General features: G+C 29.6%; 1 protein-coding gene across 1 annotated transcript; it reads left to right on the forward strand.

Annotated features, from left to right (window-relative positions):
* The first annotated feature begins 379 nt into the window (after positions 1–379).
* Positions 380–5,824, forward strand: LOC110781141 (protein FAR1-RELATED SEQUENCE 5-like). The gene is made up of 8 exons (XM_056842549.1): positions 380–875; positions 1,773–1,843; positions 1,969–2,201; positions 2,645–3,215; positions 3,642–3,925; positions 4,235–4,629; positions 5,252–5,427; positions 5,519–5,824. Exons 1-8 carry the CDS (start codon positions 380–382, stop codon positions 5,822–5,824), a joined length of 2,532 nt encoding a protein of 843 aa, XP_056698527.1.
* Positions 5,825–14,768: the final 8,944 nt, after the last annotated feature.

The raw sequence follows: 14,768 nt of genomic DNA on the forward strand, positions 1-14,768 counted from the left end.
TTGTATATATTAGTAATTAATTAATTAATTTAAATATCCACGCGACACCTAATTAATTCCAGCGCGTTTTCTGTCAGGCGGCCTGACGGCCACGCGCCTGTCAGTCCGCTGACTCCCCCCACGCGCGCGTGGGCTTCACGCGCTACATAAATACGAAATCTCATATTTTTTTCTCTCTCTTCCTCCTACCTCCTTCTTCGACAACAGCGAAATCCTTTCTCAAACCCTAATCTAATTTCGCAAAATTCTTCAGCTTGCTCCGCCGCAATCGCCGCCAACAACTTTCAGATCCGACATGGGCGACTGCGGCTATGAGCAATTTCAACCACCAATACCGATATTTCCGCCACAATCACCGCCGACAACTTTTAGATCAGACATGGCCGACGGCTTTCAACCACCACCACCATTATTTCCGCCACAATTTCAACAACCAACACAGATATTTCCGCCACAATTTCAACCACCGAGTTTTCAACCTCGCCACCTTCAACATTCTCCTCGATTTCTAACACCACCGAATTTTCAACCTCGCCACCTTCAACATCCTCGATTTCTACCACCACCGATTTTTCAACCTCGCGACCGTCATCCTCCTCCTCGTTTTCAACCTCCTGCGCGATTTGATAACCCTAACCAAAGCGACCTTCATCCTCCTCCTCGATTTCAACCTCCTGCCCGTTTTGATAACCATAATCAAAGCGATCTTCATCCTCCTTCTCGATTTCAACCTTCTGCGCAATTTGATAACCCTAATCAAAGGGCTTTTACAACATTGCAGCAAGTAACTACTGAAACAAGTTCTGGAACAAAGGAAAATACATCTGAAACAAGTTCTGCAACAACAGGAGAAACAACATCAGCTTATTTTTCAGGTTTTAAAATTAATTTAATGAATATAGTTAACTAATTGATTATTTGTCGTAACTAATTAGATTCTGCAATTAACTAAGCGGCTAAAAAACTTAAACAAATTGGTTTAAAATAAAGTAATGAATGTCAAAGTATAACTAATTGCTTTGAAAGAATCACTAACTGGTAAAAATAGTTAACTAATTGGATAATAAACTAAATAATATATCAAGGACCTTTTAATTTAAATAAATCACTGATTTATTTAAAAACTTAACTAATTAATATCAATACTAAACTAATTTTTTTTAAAGCTACTTTTCAAATTTCATTTTTCACTAAGTTAACCATTACCATCAATTAGTTAACCTTTTCCACCAAATAGTTAACTTTTTGAAGCAACTAGTTAACCTTTTCCACCAAATAGTTAACTTTTTGAAGCAATTAGTTAACTTTTATCATCAATTAGTTAACTTTTATCATCAATTAGTTAAGTTGTTCCCTTAATTAGTTAACTTTTTTCATAAATTAGTTAACTTTTATCATCAATTAGTTAACTTTTATCATCAATTAGTTAACTTGTATTCTCAATTAGTTAACTTGTTCCCTCAACTAGTTAACTAATTGATTTCATTTTCAAAAGTTAAGTTAGTATAATTATTGTTGATGACTATGTTTAACTAATATTGTTAACTTTTTGCATCAATTAGTTAACCTAACCATCCATTAGTTAAACAATTCTTAACTAATTGGTTCCACTATGTAACTAAATAGAAGATTTATTTAACTAATTGATTGCAGAATAAAAATTAAAAAAAAAATTAATCAAAAAACATTGTAGTTCAATTGGTTAACTAATTTCCTGAATTATGTAACTAATTAGTTTCTTTTGTTAACTATTACTTTTGTTCATTTTACAGGTTCAAAAGATATTTGGAACGATTTAACAGATGATGATATTAGAGGACATTTGACTGGATATACTGGCACTGTAGATGAACTACATGAACTTTATGACAAACATTCAATACTTCTTGGATTTCAATAAGAAAAAATACATTAAGGAGTGATAAAAAAACGGGAGAGATAAATGAAAGATACTTTTGTTGTTCAAAGGAAGGAAAGAGAAAGGAAAACACAAAGAACACAAAGAAAGAAGAAGCAACTGTATCAAGTGAGAGCAAACAGAAAGAGCTGTCAAAGAACCCAAGGCAGCAAAACCTTACTAGAACAGGGTGCAACGCATCTATACGATTGAAGTTACAAAAGGATGGAAAGTTTATAGTATTTCATCATGTTATAGAACACAATCATGCCTTAACAAGAGAGTCACTGCAAAACTTTGAAAGGTACAAAACAAAATACAAGTAATTAGGTAACCTTTCAATATATTTAGATAGGCTTTGACATTAATTACTTAAGCGTTTAAATAATTTTGTTTTAATAATAAACTAGATAAAACAGTTACTTACCTTTTTCCATCAATTACTTAACTTTTTTCATAAATTAGTTAACCTTTTCCATGCATTAGTTAACTTTTTAAAACATTTAGTTAACGTTTTGCATCAATTAGTTTACTTTTTGCCTCAATTACTTACTTTCTAAAACCATTAATTAACTTTTTCATCAATTAGTTAACTTTTTCAATCAATTAGTTACGTTTTTGCATGAATTAGGTAACTTTTATTTTAATAATATATTAGTTATTTACCTTTTATAACAAATAGTTAACTTTTTGCATATATTAGTTAACTTTTTACAACAATTAGTTAACTTTTTGCATCATTTCCAGATCACAAAGAAAAATTGATGAAGAAAAGGGAAAAGTAATTGAAGGACTCACACTATCAGGAATAACACCAGCAGATTCCTATAGATATATGTGTAATGAAGCTGGCGACGCAAGGGTGGTTGGACACACATTAGTTGACCACATGAATTTCACAAGTAGATTGAAAATGAAAAGACTAGAAGGAAAAGATACACAAGCAGTTGTGAACATGTTAATTAAGAGAGGAGAAGAAGATCCAACATTTTATTTTCGAGTAAAGGTGAACGAGGCAAACCAAGTAATAAGCATGTTTTGGAGGGATGGAATGATGCAAGAAGATTATGACGTATATGGTGATGTCTGTGTCTTTGACACAACTTTCAGAACAAACAAATACAATTTAGTGTGTGCGCCATTTGTAGGTGTCAACAACCATTGGAGTAATGTGATGTTTGGTTGTGCTTTTATTGCTGATGAGAAGACACACACTTTTGTGTGGCTATTGGAAACATTTCTGGACTATATGGGAGGCAAAGCACCTATAACTATCTTTACAGATCAAGATCAAGCAATGGCAAATGCTATTGAACAAGTAAGAGTGTATTAACTATTTGGGTTTAATAGTTAACTAATTGCTAAAAATTGTTAACTATTTGCTACTGGTCTTTAACTAATGAGTTGAAAAGTTTAACTAAATTGATAACCATTCATCAGTTACTTTTTCCATCAATTAGTTATCCTATTACATACATTAGTTAACTTTTTGAATCAATTAGTTAACTTTTGCAATGAATTAGATAAGTTTTTGCATGAACTAGTTAACTTTTGTTTTAATAATATATTAGTTACCTTTTTGCATGAATTAGTTAACTTTTTGCATGAATTAGTTAACTTTTTGCATGAATTAGTTAACTTTTTGCATGAATTTCAGATCACCTAACTAATACAGAATTCTGTTCTGACTTAACTAAATAGTTTAAATTCTTAACTAATACATCATTCATCAAAAAAATTGCAGGTGTTTCCTAATACCAGACATAGATTATGCTTATGGCACTTACAAAAGAATGCTGTGTCAAGATTTGGAGACTTAAAAGCTGACAATACATTCAAAGACACATTCAGGAAGTGCTTATATCGTTGTTACAATGAAGAAGAATTTGAAACCACTTGGTTTGACATGATTACTAAGTATAACCTTCAAGATCATGATTGGTTTACAAATCTCTATACAATAAAAGAAAAATGGTGTACAACTTTGAACAAAGATTTTTTCTCAGCTGGAATATTGTCTTCACAAAGGTAAATGCTTAAATAAAAGAAGTCCACTAATTTTTTTAATGCTAAATTAAGTGCTCAGAATAATTCACTAATTGCTATGAATACTTCACTAATTGCTTTGAATACTTCACAGTGTTTAACTAATTGTTTCATCTACTTCACTAATTCCTTTGCCTGCTTAACTAATTAATCAGAAAGATTAACTAATTAAACAAAATGTTTAACTAAATGTTTCACCTTCTTAACTAGTTCCTTTGTTTGCTTAACTAATTCGTATACCTGCTTAACTAATTAAATAGAATGTTTAACTAATTCAATCTTGTTACACAGGAGTGAGATCACTAACAATGCAATTGGATTTAAAGGGAACAAATCAACTTCACTAACAGAATTCTTTCACATTTTTGGAGCAACAATGGATCGTTGGAGATATCAAGAAGATCAAAATGAATATGATTGTGGAAATGCTTTGCCTAAATCTGATTTTCCAATGGTCGGAATGATAAAACATGCGGCAAATGTTTACACACTTACATTGTTTAGAGATTTTGAAAAAGAATTCAAGTATGCAATGGGTTGCATCTCAAATGTCAACTACATCAATGGAAATTTCTTTGGTTACAAAGTGCAACATGAATCTTGGCCTGAACATACTGCCCATTATGTAGCATTTGATCCAACAACAAATTCCATTAAATGCACTTGTAGGAACTTCGAAGAATCAGGTTAGTTAATGCTCTTAACTAATTGCATTTTTACATACACTATTTAGTATAAAAACTTAACTAATTGCTTCTAAAATGTAACTAATTGAATTGAGATTTTACATGAACAAATAATATGTTTAACATGTTCAATTAATAAAAGTGTATAACCTAATATCACAAATAAATTAGTTAACTTTTTGCATAAATTAGTTAACCTTTACCATCAATTAGTTATCTTTTTACAGAAATTAGTTAACTTTATTCATCAATTAGTTTACTTGTACCATCTATTAATTAATTTTTTCATCAATTAGTTAACTTTTTCTATCAATTAGTGAACTTTTTCTATCAATTAGTTAGCCTTTTCCATGAATTAGTTATACTATTAAGGTACCTAGTTTTGTATTCACTTCAGTTAGTTTGTTGTACAATTAGTTAACTTTATTCATCAATTAGTTTACTTGTACCATCTATTAATTAATTTTTTCATCAATTAGTTAACTTTTTTCATCAATTAGTTAATTTGTACCATCAATTAGTTAACTAATTTATTGATATATTTTGATGTCACAATATGCAGGATGGCTATGTTTCCATGCAATACGAGTTCTACATATACATTAATTAGTCAACATTCCAGAGCAATACATTTCAAAAAGGTGGACAAAGTTTGCAAAAAGTGAATTATGGAAGAGAATGGAACATAGAGAAGATAATGGAACAGAAAAGAGAAAAATTACTCCATGGCGTTATGAGATGGCAAGAAATTTGTACAACTTGGTTATTAAATGTCAAGGGAGTGATGCAACTAAAAAGGTTTTTACTAACTATTATTTAACTAATACATAACAATAAATACTAAATACTTCAAGAGTCTAACTAGTTTGCTTTAAATCTTAACTAATAGGTGCTTAAAGAGGCTTATGCTCATGCTAACGAAAGCATAAATAAGGTTCTAGAAAAAGAAAAGGCAGCAGAAAAAGAGGCAGCACAAAAGGCACAAGACGATGTTGAAGCACAACAAACCACAATCAACATAGCACCGTCTACATCATCATCATCATCAAATGCACCACAAATAATAGTTGAAAATCCACCACTAGTGAAGACAAAAGGAAGAAGTAAAAGAAAAAAAGGATACTTTGAGATAAGGACATCGTCAACAGCACCTACAGAATTTGGAACTTTTACACCAAAAGAACAACTTTTTTAGTGACATTGGATTGAATTTTAGTGTTTATCAAATTAGTTAACTTGTACCAGCAATTAGTTAACTTGTTCCCTCAATTAGTTAACTTGTTCCCTCAATTATTTAATATTGTTAACCTTACAATCCATTAGTTAACCTTTTCCATCAATTAGTTAACTTTTTGCAGCAATTAGTTAACTTTTGGAATCAATTAGTTAACTTTTTCCATCAATTAGTTACCTTTCTATAAAAATTATTTAACTTGTTCCCTCAATTAGTTAACTTTTTTCATCAATTAGTTAACTTGTTCCCTCAATTAGTTAACTAATTGATTTCATTTTCAAAAGTCAAGTTACTGTAATTATTGTTGATGTCACAATATGCAGGATGACTATGTTTAACTAATATTGTTAACCTAAAAGTAGTAAACTTTTTGCATCAATTAGTTGAACTTACCACCCTTTAGTTAACCTTTTCCATCAATTAGTTAACCTTTTCCACCAAATAGTTAACTTTTTACAGCAATTAGTTAACTATTTTCATTAATAAGTTTTAACTAATTGAATTTGATATTTCACTAATTGAATTTAATGCTTAACTAATATATTGAATTAGCTTGACTGACTTATGAAATACACCAAGTAAATAATTCAAAATAAGCTCCCTCAATTAGTTAACGTTTTCCCTCAAATAGTTACTTTTTTGTAAAAATTAGTTAACTTTTATCATCAATTAGTTACCTTTTTCTAAAAATTAGTTAACTTTTATCATCAATAAGTTAACTTTACCATCTATTAATTAACTTGTTCCCTCAATTAGTTAACTTTTTCATCAATTAGTTAATTTGTACCATCAATTAGTTAACTTGTTCCCTCAATTAGTTAACAAATTGATTTTATTTTCAAAAGTTAAGTTACTATAATTATTGTTGATGTCACAATATGCAGGATGACTATGTTTAACTAATATTGTTAACCTAAAAGTAGTTAACCTTTACAATCTATAAGTTAACCTTTTCCATCAATTAGTTAACTTTTTGCAGCAATTAGTTAACTAATTGCATCAATTAGTTAAGTTTTTCCATCAATTACCTACACTATAAAGTAACTAGTTTTGTATTCATTTCAATTAGTTTATAGTATTATTAGTTAATTTTTGCTATCAATTAGTTAACTTTTTCTATCAATTAGTTAACCTTTACAATCTATAAGTTAACATTTTCCATCAATTAGTTAACTTTTTGCAGCAATTCAATTAGTTAACTAATTGCATCAATTAGTTAACTAATTGAATTTGATATTTCACTAATTGAATTTAATGCTTAACTAATATATTGAATTAGCTTGACTGACTTATGAAATATACCAAGTAAATAATTCAAAATAAGCTCCTACTAAATATATATATACCAAAAGAGCTACTTGCCCAAAATATTCAAAGATTAAATTTCTGTTTTAAAGCACCTATTGCTCAAAATATATCAACCAAACAGAGCAGTTAATAAAAATATTCACATATTAAATTGTTTACTAAATAACAACTAAAAACAACCTGATAGATAAGTTTACTGATTAACTGGAAGGTGGCTTATGATGAACAACTTTTGGTCTCTTTTGTTTCGGTGCAAGAGTAGCTTTGTTTTGATCCATATCAGAGAATGGCACTGCTTCTACTGTTGGCACTGCTTCAGCTGCTACCACTGGTTCGTTGTTCTTGGCAATTCGCCTTGATGACTTGTATGTTCTCAAAGGAGCATTGTCATTTTCTTCTGGCTTCTTTTGGGCTGCTGCTTTCCTTTTTGCAATTGTTTCTAACCTTTTCCTTGTAGCTTTAGCCTTTTTAAAATCAGCCTGCTGTTTCAACTTTACAGCCTCTTCTTCTTCTAGCTTCTTCTTTGCTTCTGCTTCTTCTTTCTTTTTCTTTCGGCGATCACGAACAGCATGGCAAATACCAAATTTAATCATGTTGAATGATTCCATTTCCTCCAGCACATCAGCCCGAATTTCATTCATATCAGAAAGGACTAAGGTTGAACAAATCTTAGCCCGTAACATTGTCCTTGTACCGCGCTGAAATAAAAACATAATATATAAGATAATGTATGTGTACTAAATACTGATTGTATGAAACAAAAAATAGGTTTACTAATAGATTAAAAAAGTTAACTAGTTGCTGTAAAAAGTTCACTAATAAATTTAAAAGTTAACTAATTGCTGTTAAAAGTTAACTAATTGCTATAAAAAGTTAACTAATTGCAGTAAAAAGTTAACTAATTGTTGTAAAAAGTTAACTAATTGCTGTAAAAAGTTTACTAATTGCAGTAAAAAGTTAACTAATTGCAGTAAAAAGTTAACTAATTGCAGTAAAAAGTTACCTAAATTGATTAACTACTTGATAGAAAAAGTTGTTAAAAAGTTAAAACGATAACTAATTGATGAAAAAGATAACTAATTGATGGGACAAGTTAACTAATAGATGGAAAAAGTTAACTAATTATTGTTAAAAGGTAAACTAATTAATGTAAAAAGTAAACTAACTGAAAAAAGGTTAACTATTTGAAGTAATAAGTTAACTAATTGAAGAAAAAAGTTACCTAATTCATGAAATACTTAATTTGAAACTATTGAAACTAGAAAAGATAAACTAATTGCTTGAAAATCTTAACTAAAGTAGACTTACATAGGAAAGATCCATGGGAATAATTTTGCCATTAAAGTACTGCATTGTTGTCATCAAAAAAATTCCGCAATCTACATGATCAGGGTTATCTGATCTCCCATAAAAGTCCAGAATTGACATTTCAAAAGTTAAGCAATCAGCAGCAGCCGCATGGCCAATCTCTAGCAGAAACTGTGCAAATCCTTCAATAAGCAATGACACCATTGCCATATAATCATCATGAATCTTCTTACTCCAAATTATGTTGTCAACATAGACAAGACTTCTCTGATTTATGTTGACAATCAACAGAGAGAGGATCTGTGGTCATTGATTTGCACCCAATATTTCCAACTATTGATAAGTTCTTCAATAATTCGATTTAGAGATTCAGCTGACTTCGTCTTAAGAGCACCTTCAAGCTTCCTCTGGCATAAGCAAAAAAACAAATTTAATTAGAAAACAGTATAAACAAATTAACTGAACTGAATACAAAACTAGGTACTTTAATGTGTAACTAATTGATGGAAAAGGATAACTAATTCATGGAAAAAGTTAACTAGTTGATAGAAATAGTTAACTATTTGATTGCAAAAGTTAACTAATTGATAGCAAAAGTTAACTAATTGTACAACAAACTAACATAAGTAAATACGAAACTAGGTACCTTAATAGTATAACTAATTCATGGAAAAGGCTAACTAATTGATAGAAAAAGTTCACTAATTGATAGAAAAAGTTCACTAATTGATAGAAAAGGTTAACTAATTGATAGAAAAAGTTCACTAATTGATAGAAAAGGTTAACTAAATGTACAACAAACTACCTGAAGTGAATACAAAACTAGGTACCTCAATAGAATAACTAATTCATGGAAAAGGCTAACTAATTGATAGAAAAAGTTCACTAATTGATAGAAAAAGTTAACTAATTGATAGCAAAAATTAACTAATAATACCACAAACTAATTGAAATGAATACAAAACTAGTTACTTTATAGTGTAGGTAATTGATGGAAAAACTTAACTAATTGTTTGAAAAGGTTAACTAATTGTCAGAACAAGTTAACTAAATGATTTAAAAAGTTAAAAAGTTAAAAAGTTAACTACTTGATGGAAAATGTTAACTAATTGATGTAAAAAAATAATAATTGTGGTAAAAAGATAAGTAACTGATTATTTAAACGATAAAATAATACAACATAAAAAAATAAAGGACATTAATAAAAAAAATTATGTAAAATAGAAACGAACCGTGTACTCAAGACCAAAATAGAAATTGTTTTGTTCTTTATTCAACATGAACGGATTTTTGTTCAAGAGAATAGACCAAATCTCAACAATGTTGGATAAGATATATTTCTCAGGAACCAAACATTGCATTTCCTCCCTATTTATTTTGTGAAGCATCCCAAAAATAAAAACATCAGCCCTGTTACACAAAAATTAAAACAAATAAATAAGGAAAATATTGAATTATGTAAAAATCTCAACTAAATGACATATATAGTTAACTAATTCATCTCACAAGATAACTAATTGTTAACTTACCGTTGATCAAGTGTCTCATCATCCAAGAAACATAAGTCAATAACTTCTTTTTCCAGTCTCCTCAGACGACCGAGGGTCTTTGGAAATCTCTCCATTAACTCAGATATGCAGAACACTTCTTCTGTAGCAGAACCAATGGGAAGACTGCTATAGAAACTCCTAGCTTCTCGTTCAGGTTCAGCAACTTGGGGAGCAACATTTCCAGAACCTTCAACATTTTTCTGAATTGGCCCCTTATCACCAGGTCCATTATCACCAGGACCCTTGTCAGCAGCACCAATATTCTTCTGAATTGGCCCCTTGTCAGCAGCACCAACATGAGAAGGAGACTTCTCAACAAAATCACCACCAGCGGTATCACAACGAGCATCATCATCAACAGCATTATTTTCGTTTCTCAAGTGTTCAGCATAGGCAACAATTGAGTCAATAATCTCCAAAAACACAGGATCACTGTATCCTGGACTGTCTGATAATTCTTGTCGCCGACTCTTTAACAAATTTATACGATGCTTATGGAAACTGGACACAACATATAAATCGCGACAATATATTCTCATTGCTAATTGCAACTCCTTCACACAAAAAAAAAAAGAAAAATATTAAGAAAAGAAAACAACAGCTAAATAGTTAACTAATGAATTATCTAAACAATTATATAATTCATGGAAAAAGATAACTAATTGATGAAATACATTAACTAATTGCTGTATAAAGTTAACTAATTAAAGGAAAAGGTTAACTATTTGATGAAATAACTTAACTAATTGATGGAATGATGAAACTATTGGAAAAATTCATTAAAAAATAAGTTCACTTATAGAGAAAAAATAGTTAACTAATTGATGAAATAAGATAACTAATTGCTGAAATAGGTTAACTAATTCATAAAACAAGTAACACTTGGTTAACTACTTAATGGAAAAAGTTGACTAATTGCTGTAAAAACTTAACTAATTTAAGCAAAAGGTTAACTATTGTGAGATAGGTTAACTAATTGAATAAAAAGGTTTACTAATTCATAAAAAAGGTTAACTAATTGATGGTACAAGTTAACTAATTGAATAAAAATGTTTACTAATTCATAAAAAGGTTAACTAATGATGGTACAGGTTAACTAATTGAATAAAAAGGTTTACTAATTCATAAAAAAGGTTAACTAATTGCAAAGTAGGAACTCCTTCACACAAAAAAAAGATAACTAATTGATGAAATACATTAACTAATTGATGTATAAAGTTAACTAATTAAAGGAAAAGGTTAACTATTTGATGAAATAACTTAACTAATTTATGGAATGATGAAAGTATTGGAAAAATTCATTAAAAAATAAGTTAACTAATTGATGAAATAAGATAACTAATTGCTGAAATAGGTTAACTAATTCATAAAACAAGTAACACTTGGTTAACTAATTAATGGAAAAAGTTGACTAATTGCTGTAAAAGGTTAACTAATTTAAGCAAAAGGTTAACTATTGTGAGATAGGTTAACTAATTGAATAAAAAGGTTTACTAATTCATAAAAAAGGTTAACTAATTGATGGTACAAGTTAACTAATTGAATAAAAATGTTTACTAATTCATAAAAAGGTTAACTAATTGATGGTACAGGTTAACTAATTGAATAAAAAAGTTTACTAATTCATAAAAAAAGTTAACTAATTGACAAAATAAGTTAACTATTAAAAAGATTCATTAAATATGAACAAAAATAAATATGAACATTATCATGACTTACATCATCGCAGGTAGCTTGAATTCAGCATCTGTTTGAAGACTTTCCGGAATTTGGAACTCAATAATCCTGCTTCGATCAGCTTGGGAATTATCCGGTGCACCTTCCGAAGGTTTAGCAGAAGCAGCAGGAGCACCAGAAGCAGCACGAGCAGCAGAAGCAGAAGGAGCAGCAGAAGCTTCAGGAGCAGCAGAAGCTTCAGGAACCTCGAGTTTGATAGGGTTAAGACCCCCTAACAAATCAGCAAAAGTCTTAGACACGGGATAGCTGGTTATATCAACCAAAGCTACCCCAAAACCCATCTTCTCCTCGGAAACCAGACGTTCAGTCACTTGTTCATCATTCCAATGTTGAACAAGTGGGATTTCCTTAGGGGGGACTACACCCCGAAATAACGATCTTTGGAGATAAATTATCTCCAAAAATAGAACACAGCCACCAACCTTGTCATTCTTGACACTCGCTCTCCACCTCTCGACAGCAAACCCAAGCTGGTTTAACACGTATTTACACCAATTTTGTTTCACAATCTGTGAAACATCCTCAACAGCCTTCAAAACCTTGATGGCTAACAACCGGTTAGACGTAGGAGCCAAAAATACACCTATAAAAACAATAAGATAATTACAGAAATCAATAAGATACTAGGTTAACTAATTCATAAAAATAGTTCACTAATTGATGTAAAAAGTTAACTAAATGATGAACAAAGTTAACTAAATGTAAAATAGGTTAACTAATTGTAAAATAAGTTAACTGATTGATGAAAACAGTAACTAATGGATAAAAAAGGTAAACTAATTATTAAAATGAACTAATTAGTGAAAAAAGAAGAATAATTAATAAAAAAAGGTAAACTAATTAATGTAAATAGTGAACTATATACTTGCTGTTAAAGGTAAATAACTTGAGCATAATTAATTTAGAAATTTTTACCTAAAACATATACCACAAAGGCACGTTTAAAATCATCTCCACATTCATCTGTTTTCAAAAAAGATTTCAACTCCGTCAAGGTGGGAGCCTGCATAGTTGGTTTCTTGTGGAACTTCTCATTCCATCTTTGAATCATTTCATGGTTGGCATCTCCTTCAACCCGCTTTCTTGGCGTCTCTTGAACATCAAAATCCTTGTTCCATGGCAAGCCAAAGACGTCATAGACATCATAATCATATAACTGAACATTATGTGTTTCTCCAAACTGGAGCATATGACCAACACAATTAAAATGTTGAAGTAGCCATGGAACAAGGCGTGTGTTGACTTCATGAAGTCGAACACTCAACAAACCACCAAAACCAATTTCTTTAATGGCTTTCACTTTGTTATCATTCTTCTTTATAGAATTAAGAAGATTAATCAACGCCTCTGGTCTACAATTTAGTTTGTAACCCCTACACAAAACAAAAGAATTTAATTAATGAAAATATTTAACTAATTGCTTAAGAAGTTAACTAATTGAAGAAAAATGTTAACTATTTAATGAAATAGGTTAACTAACTGCAAAAAACTTCACTATTCATGCAAAAGGTTAACTAATTGATGAAATAGGTTAACTAATTAATGGAAAAAGTTAACTAATTGCAGTCAAAAGTTAACTAATTAATGTAAAAGGTTAACTAATTAGTGGAAAAAGTTAACTAATTAGTGGAAAGATTCTTTTTAAAAAAAGGTTAACTAATTACTGAAAAATATTTAACTAATTGTGTTTAAAGGTTAACTAATTATTTTAATTACATAACTACTTCATATAGGTAAAATAATTTGTTTCAAATCAAAAGTAATTAATTTAAAAATAAATAACAAATAGTCATACCTATCCAACTAATTAAACAGTGATAAATAACAGTTACAAAGATAGGTTAACTAATTGAAGAAAAAGGTTAACTATTTAATGAAATAGGTTAACTAACTGAAAAAAACTTCACTAATCATGCAATAGGTTAACTAATTGATGAAATAGGTTAACTAATTAATGGAAAAAGTTAACTAATTGCAGTCAAAAGTTAACTAATTATTGAGTTAACTAATTGCAGTCAAAAGTTAACTAATTAATGGAAAAGGTTAACTAATTAGTGGAAAAAGTTAACTAATTAGTGGAAAGATTCGTTTTAAAAAAAAGGTTAACTAATTACTGAAAAATATTTAACTAATTGCAGTCAAAAGTTAACTAAATGATGCAAAAAGTTAACTAAATGTAAAATAAGTTATGATAATTGCAAAATCAATTTTTAACTAATTGTGTTTTAAGGTTAACTAATTATTTTAATTACATAACTACTTCATATAGGTAAAATAATTTGTTTCAAAGCAAAAGTAATTAATTTAAAAATAAATAACAAATAGTCATACCTATCCAACTAATAAACAGTGATAAATAACAGTTACAAAGATAGGAGTTATACCTATCCAACTCTACAACTTCCCCGCCATCTTCCGTATATTCTAATTTAACTTTCGACTTCTTTGGTCCCCTTCCAATTTTCCTCTCATCTGCACTCAGCTTTGGACTAGCTGGAATATCTTCAGTCGGCCTTGAACTGCCTTCCACATCTTGACTCGACTTCCCAGCATCGTGATAATCAGATGCTTTGTTTGCATTTTTTGACCTCATTATGTGAACTGAAACTATAAATGAATGTAGTTCAATATATTGCAATTCGCAAATAAAAAGAATGTGTAATGAACATAAGCAATATAAATAGCAATAAAAACAAAACAATTTCATTGTGTAACTAATTGCTTTGAATGTTTCACTAACAGGTTAAAATAGTTAACTAATTGGATTATGCAATTAACTAATTGGTCAAGAAAGTGAACTAATTGCTCAAGAAAGTTTGAAATTAAATAATTAACTAATTCGTTTAATACTTGATTTATGAATGTCAGAATATGACTAATTGGTAAAAATAATTAACTAATTGAATAAAAAACTAACTATTTATCAGCGAACTTTTAATTGAACAAATTGAACAAAAACACCAAAACAAACTTCAAATTATGAACAAATTGAACAAAAAGAA

The sequence above is a fragment of the Spinacia oleracea genome, chromosome 4 (assembly GCF_020520425.1).
Source record: "Spinacia oleracea cultivar Varoflay chromosome 4, BTI_SOV_V1, whole genome shotgun sequence".
NCBI classification, from domain to species: Eukaryota; Viridiplantae; Streptophyta; class Magnoliopsida; order Caryophyllales; family Amaranthaceae; genus Spinacia; species Spinacia oleracea.